The sequence below is a fragment of the Penaeus japonicus genome, unplaced genomic scaffold, assembly GCF_977035675.1.
Source record: "Penaeus japonicus unplaced genomic scaffold, GWHDUDI00000001_assembly GWHDUDI00000037, whole genome shotgun sequence".
Classification (NCBI taxonomy): domain Eukaryota; kingdom Metazoa; phylum Arthropoda; class Malacostraca; order Decapoda; family Penaeidae; genus Penaeus; species Penaeus japonicus.
Genome location: NW_028234439.1, coordinates 2901462 through 2908961, shown reverse-complemented (window position 1 = coordinate 2908961; position 7500 = coordinate 2901462). Strand labels below are relative to the sequence as shown.

The window sequence follows — 7500 nt, the reverse complement described above, 5'->3', positions numbered from 1 at the left end:
ACACACACACACACACACACGCCTCTGAATGCACAGTCATCGAGGCCTTCTTGACCTCGCCTGTTCAGCCCATTCCTTATATTTTCAGGATTCTTATTATTGATATTAATGTCATTACAATAAGGATGGTCATAATAATAACATTAGTAAAGATGGTAACGGTAATAGAATCAAAACTTCCTTTTCACTGAAATTCAAGTTTCGTAGCAAGTTACTGAGGTTAGGTAGGCTTACCAAGTGAGCGCTTGGTAATTAAGCACCTTCTGTGGAAAATACTAACAATAGTTTCTAGCATCAGTGGGTTGACAGATTGTTTTTGTTCAGCTCATAGCCAGATTACAATGTATAGTTATCCAGAGCTATATTTGAATCCTGAAACAAGGACTCGGTACCCTTTTAAACTTATCCTGTATATTTACTTTGTGTGGTTAGAAAGATTTCAATGATACCAAGTTTGCTAGATATATCTTCCCATTCATATGGTATTCCTCAGTGTTACTGAGGATACTTCCTAGCATACAGTAACTTCACTATAACATATGGGTCACAATTGAAGTCTACATGAAAATGCTGTATTGGGACAGATCGTGCCTTTGAACTGCAGGTAAGGGACACTGCTCTGACTGTGGGGTAATGAAAAACAGGGGTATTAGAGATTCATTTTAACAAAAGAACTTTCTGGCAGATAACAGGGGGTTCAAGTGGCATTGGTCTTGGCGTTGCACACGATGTTGCCCGGAGGGGTGCCAGTGTCACGCTGGTTGCAAGAAATGTGGCCAACCTGGAAAAAGCTCTGGAGGAGGTGAGGAGCACAGCCTCCAAGGCAGGTGCTGGTGGCAAAGTGCAAACCTTCTCAGGTAAGTTACATTTTTATATAGATTGTTGTTAACTGCTCCATAGTAGGCCCCCCAAAAAAGATAAAGAAAAAGATGGTGGTTAAAAAAGTGTAGTAATTAGGCAAAGTATAAAGTAGCTGCTATGCTTAGTATAGCCAGGCAGGCTGTAGTTTCCATGTCATTATTCAGAAGAGCTTAGAAAATGCAAAAATGTAAAATCAAATGACCCTCAAATACTGGTAATATAATGTGAGCTGCTCTAGAGGTGTTAATATGAACATTACATTAGTGTCTATCATATGCTTTAAATAATGTGTTAAGAAAGGAACTATATAGTAAGGAAAGCCATATTATAGACTTTGTAATAATTGTCACAGCTGACATCTCTGGAGACCCTGAGAAGATAGCATCGCTCGTCAAAGATGCAGAGAGTAGTCAGGGACCAATTTACATGCTTGTGAACTGCGCAGGATTTTCCCGAGCTATGAAATTTGAGGACATCTCGCCACAGCTTGCAAAGGTAGAGTGGGTTGTGTTTCTTGTTATATATTTAATGGACACCCAATGGCAGACTTTGATATATACAAAATCTTTTTATCTTTTCCTCTCTTTATTTTTTTTAATCCAGTGAAGCTTACAAATTTGGGTACACATAGACATTGGGTACATGTATTGGATCCCATAGAAAGTGATTGCCGTAACAGAGAGGTGTAACCCATATATTTGACTCCACAGCAAGTGATGGACCCATTTCCTTGATCCCACAGCAACTGACAGACCCATTTACTTAACTCCACAGCAAATGATGGACGTGAATTTCATGGGTTCCGTCATCATAACTCAAGAAGTGGTGCGCAGCATGAAGCAGCAACAGGAGGGCATCATTGTCTTCACCTCGTCCCTGGGAGGCCTCCTGGGTATCTATGGATTCACGCTCTATACCGCCGCCAAGGGGGCATTAGTGAAGCTGGCTGAAGCGCTGTGTCAGGAGGTTAGATCTGTTTGGAGTTGCTTTTGTTGTTCTTTGGGGTCTTCTCTTTTCTTTGTTTTTCATTTTAATCTTTTCCTTATTCTTTGTTTTTTGTACTTCTCTTTCATCTTTCCCTTTTTTCTCTCTTTCATCATTTCCCTCTTTCTCATATATTTTATAGAAATTATAGTTCTTATAACGAGAATTTCGGTCATGAGTCAATTGTGTCTTTTGTTGTGATTGACAAAAACAAACAAACAAGAGATAACACACTAATAGTTAAAAAAAGTATTATCTCTCTCTCTTTCTCTCTGTATCTCTCACTCTTTCTCTCTGTATCTCTCTCTCTTTCTCGCTGTATCTCTCTCTCTTTCTCTCTGTATCTCTCTCTCTTTCTCTCTGTATCTCTCACTCCTTCTCTCTGTATCTCTCTCTCCCTCTCCCATTCCCTCACCCTTTCTCTCTGTATCTCTCTCTCCCTCTCCCATTCCCTCACCCTTTCTCTCCCTCCCCCTCTCCCTCTCTCCCTTTATCTCCCTTTTTTCCCCTCTCTCTCTCCCTTTCTTTCCCTCTCCCTCCCTCTCTCTCCCTCCCTCCCCCTCCCCCTCCCTCCCTCCCTCCCTCCCTCCCTCCCTCCCTCCCTCCCTCCCTCCCTCCCTCCCTCCCTCCCTCCTCCCTCCCTTCCTCTCTCTCTCTCTCTCTCTCTCTCTCTCTCTCTCTCTCTCTCTCTCTCTCTCTCTCTCTCTTCCTCTCTCTTCCTCTCTCTCTCTCCCTCTCTCCCTCTCTCCCTCTCTCTCTCTCTCTCTCCCTCCCTCCCTCCCTCCCTCCCTCCCTCCCTCCCTCCCTCCCTCTTCCTCTCCCTCTTTCTCTCCTCTCCTCTTTTTCTGTAGCTTCATTACAGAGTTCTCTAACCCCTGACCATTTTTTAAAATTCCACTCTATGCTTATGTTTGTCATTCGTAAATATGATACAATTTTTTGTATACTTTAAAATAACGATAAAACTTATGGGGTTGTTTCACAAACTTTGCAAGCAGTCAAAGACCTCTGTTACATTGTGACTTGTGTATTTTGATATGTTGCAAATTCATTGTTCATAAAATCAACGAGAGTTACTTCCATTGTAATAGGAATTTACGGGTTTTAGGCTAAGACCATTTCTTAAAAGGAGTATACATAAGGAGACCATTTACTATATTTTTATATATGATGAAAAATTGCTATTTTAAAAAAATGACCTTCATGGACATACATTGAGCTATAATTCTGACAAAAATCCCTCTTTGAACAACATGGCTCCTAAAGACTTTAAACCCCCTGTGTGTTACTTGATGAAGACTAAGAACTATTTACAATATATTTTGCATTTTGTCTTTGTTATTATTATTATTATTATTATTATTATTATTATTATTATTATTATTTGACTTGTGTTTCCTATTTTGTTTTTCTTTCCAGGTAAAACCTTACAATATCACAGTGACTGTGTGCTATCCGCCTGACACAGACACCCCAGGATTTGAGGAGGAAAACAAAACAAAGCCAGTGGAGACCAAATTGATATCAGAATCTGCTGGGCTTTTCAAGGTAAAGAGGAGGAGTAGTTAGCTTGCATAGGTTAGTGAAAATTACTGTGTTGATAAAGTGATGTATAAAACCTCACTTATTCACACAAACTCACTCATTCATTCACTCACACACTCACTCATTCATTCATGCTTTCATTCATTCACTCACACACACTCATTTATAAATGCTTACACTCATTCACTCACACTCACTCATTCATAGATGCTTACACTCATTCACTCACTTTTTCATTCAGTGACTCACTCTCCCACTCACTCACTCACTCACTTTCCCACTCACCCACCCACCCATTCACTCACTTACTCACTCAACCACCCACCCACCCACTTACCTACTCATTCCCCCCCCCCCCCCCCCATACACACAAATATTTATTTTACATGAACAATGTTAATGGTATTTCCTGGTACTATTCTGCATTAGGCTGATGAGGTTGCCCATAAATTAGTGGAGGATGCCTTGCGTGGGTCGTTCTGCAGCACGACTGGATTCGAGGGCTTCATGCTGACCACTCTTTGTGCGGGTATGGGGCCCATAACGGACGCTGCTTCCTTCCTGGCACAGGTGAGTCTGGGTAGGCTTGGAGAAAAACAGGCTCTCTTTTTCTCGCCCTTCTCTCTCCTCTGTTCTCTCTTCTCTCTTCTCTCTTATCCTCTCCCTTCTTTTCTTCTCTCTCTTCTCCTCTCCCTTCTCCTCTCCCTTCTTTTCTTCTCTCTTTTCTCCTCTCCCTTCTTTTCTTCTCTCTTTTCTCCTCTCCCTTCTTTTCTTCTCTCTTTTCTCCTCTCCCTTCTTTTCTTCTCTCTTTTCTCCTCTCCCTTCTTTTCTTCTCTCTTTTCTCCTCTCCCTTCTTTTCTTCTCTCTTTTCTCCTCTCCCTTCTTCTCTTCTCCTCTCCCTTCTTCTCTTCTCTCTTCTCCTCTCCCTTCTTCTCTTCTCTCTTCTCCTCTTCTGTTTTCTCCTTTCCCTTCTCTTCTCCCCTTTCCTCTCCTCTACTCTAATTTCATCTCCTCTCCTCTACTTTTCTCTCTTCTCTTTCTTCTAATCTCTCTTCTTCTCTACTCTTCTTTCAACTCTCTCCTCTCCTCTCCTCTCTCTTCTCCCATCTCCTCTCCTCTCCTCTCTTCTCCTTTCCTCTCCTCTCTCTTCTCCCATCTCCTCTCTTCTCCCCTCTCCTCTTTCTCCACTCCTCTCTTCTCCTCTCCTTCCCTCTCCTCTCCTCCTCTTTCCTCTCCTCTCTTCTCTTCTCTCTTCTTATCTTTCCTCTCCTCTCTCTTCTCCTATCTCCTCTCTCTTCTCCCCTCTCCCCTCTCCCCTCTCCCCTCTCTCTCTTCTCCCCTCTCCTTTCTCCCTATTCTCCCCTCTCCTCTCTCTCTCTTCCCTTCTGTCCCGTCGCCCCACTCTCCCCTTCTCTCGTCCCTTCTTGTTTCCTCTCTCCTCTCATCTCTTCCCTCCCCTCCCCTCCCCTCCCCTCCCCTCCCCTCCCCTCTCCTCCCCTCTCCTCCCCTCTCCTCCCTTCTCCTCTCCTGTCCTCTCTCTTCTCCTCTCTCTCTTCCCCTCTCCTCTCCTCTCTTTCCCCCCTCTCCTCTTCTCTCTCTTTTCCCTTCTCCTCTCCTCTCTTTTCCCCTCTCCTCTCCTCTCTCTTTTCCCCTCTCCTCTCCTCTCTCTTTTTCCTTCTCTCCTCCTTCCCTTTCCTCTTCTTCTTTCTCTTCTCCCTTCTCTCCTCTCCTCTCCTCTCCTCTCCTATTCTCTCCTATTATCTCTCTCCTATCCTCTCCTCTCTTCGCTTCTCTTCTCCCATCCTCTCTCTTTTCCTTTCGTCTCCTCCCCCATCTCCTTCTGGTTGTTATGGTTGAGCAAAAACACCATTATTATTATTTTGTATTAGAGAAAATTAGCTGAAGGGTTTTACATAAAATTCACTATGTTCCCTAAATTATATACTTAATTTTGATAATCACCACACAAAATCATCAATTCTATCTACTTTAATGCAGTGCTTACAATAATACGAGTTGTATTTTTGGAATCAGTTTCGCAAAATCTAAAATAGGAGACTTGAAGATGTTACAATAACTTTCCAGCATTCTGTGGAAATACTGGTACAATTTGCCCTGCATTCTCATGAGAGCGTGCAAGAGTACACATCCTTTAGGGGTTAGTGATTATGACCGATTGTAGAATCTGTTAATTATGTGTGTATATATATATATATCATTATTTTTATATTTTCCAGGTTTTCCTAACAGGGCTTTTCCGAAGCATCTCTGCCTTTTACCTTTGGAGTTTTGACAGGATTGTGTACCAAGAGCATCAGAAGAGGCTTGCCAGTAAGAAGAGCGAATAGCTACATATGTTACCAGAAGTCTTCAAGTTCTTTTCCGTTGATGTTTCCATTCATAAGCTGCTCTTGGCTGAGCATGTTTTTGTATGTTTGTAGCAATACCATTTCGAATTTCCAACCTTGGCACCCTGTCTTTGGGATCTTAACATTTGCACAGGAGGTGTCGGTGATCATCATCTTGTTCAGGAGGACACGGTTTTCATTTATTTATTTATTTTATTTTTTTGTTTATTTTGATATCAAAACGAAGAAACGTAAGGGAGTATGTGACATACAATGGATTATTGTTGTACTTTGTTGTTAAATTTATGAATTAGAGTAACAGGTTGTTAACAGAAGCTAGATATTTTATTGAGCTTCAGTAGGCTTCATCATTGCTACACAAAGGATTGCCTAGAAAGCTCTGCTTGATGAGAACCTCTCAATCTGAAAGATATTTATCAGAAACTACTCCTATAGCAAGAGGAATGAGGAATTACCCACAAAACACTCCCTATTTTATAGTGGGTCCATTTATCAATTACGCACAGTAACCATATTGAGATTGCTTAAAGATCTCGTGTGTGTGAGATAACCATACTTAATATTTTCGTGCTAAAGCCATAGTGCATTATATTCACTGACTTGAAAGTTGTATCTTGGCCAGTATTCTATTGCCATTTTTTTTTTGTGTGTGTGTCTGTTATTTTTCCTCCAAATATATAGATGTTTTTGATCGGGTGTATGAGTATCAAAATACTTTCTTTTGTAATAGGTTTTCATATTCATTACATTGCATTATTTTCCCAGTACATTACTTTGGTATATAGCATTTTTTATAATATATTGTGATTACTGATTGAACTGAAGCCTATAAGTGAATTATTTATTTTGTGTGTAATATTATATTTGGGTAATTGTCAATAAAAACATAAAACATGGCAAAACATTTCATTAGTCCCCAATTTTATCATGATATGCTGAGGAATACATATATATATATATATATATATATATATATATATATATATATATATATATATATACATATATATACATACATACATACATACATACATACATACATACATACATACATACATACATATATATACATAAGTATATAGGTATTATATGCTGCTTTTTTTTTCTCCTTTTTTTACATATACGTAACCATAAACATTCATGTAGGTGTGTGTGTGTGTGTGTGTGTATGAGTATAATATATATATATATATATATATATATATATATAATATATATATATATATATATATATATATATATATATATGATTTACATATATATGTATATATATATAATATATATATATATATAATATATATATATATATAAATATATATATATATTTACATATATATGTATATATATATATATATATATATATATATATTTACTTAATATATATATATATATATAATATATATATATATATATATAATATATATAAAATATAATATATATAGATATATATATATATATTTTTTATATATATATATATTTATATATATATATATATATATATATATATATATATATATATATATAATATATATATATATATATATATATATATATATATATTATATATATAATATATATATATATATATATATATATATATAATATATATATATATATATATATATATATTTACATAAATATCAATATATATATAATATATATATATATATAATATATATATATATATATATATATATATAAATAATATATGTATAAGTATGTATGTATATTACGCACATGC

General features: G+C 37.6%; 1 protein-coding gene across 1 annotated transcript in view; it reads left to right on the top strand.

The window, feature by feature from the left end:
* Kdsr (3-ketodihydrosphingosine reductase) overlaps nt 1-6661 on the top strand; it is an 11560-nt gene extending 4899 nt beyond the window's left edge. The window contains exons 3-8 of the mRNA XM_086532209.1: nt 686-857; nt 1214-1356; nt 1636-1827; nt 3265-3393; nt 3820-3960; nt 5628-6661. Of these exons, the coding sequence (XP_086388335.1) occupies nt 686-857; nt 1214-1356; nt 1636-1827; nt 3265-3393; nt 3820-3960; nt 5628-5738 (888 nt within the window). The 3' untranslated portion in view covers nt 5739-6661. The remainder of the gene's footprint in view (nt 1-685; nt 858-1213; nt 1357-1635; nt 1828-3264; nt 3394-3819; nt 3961-5627) is intronic.
* The last annotated feature ends 839 nt before the right edge of the window (nt 6662-7500 follow it).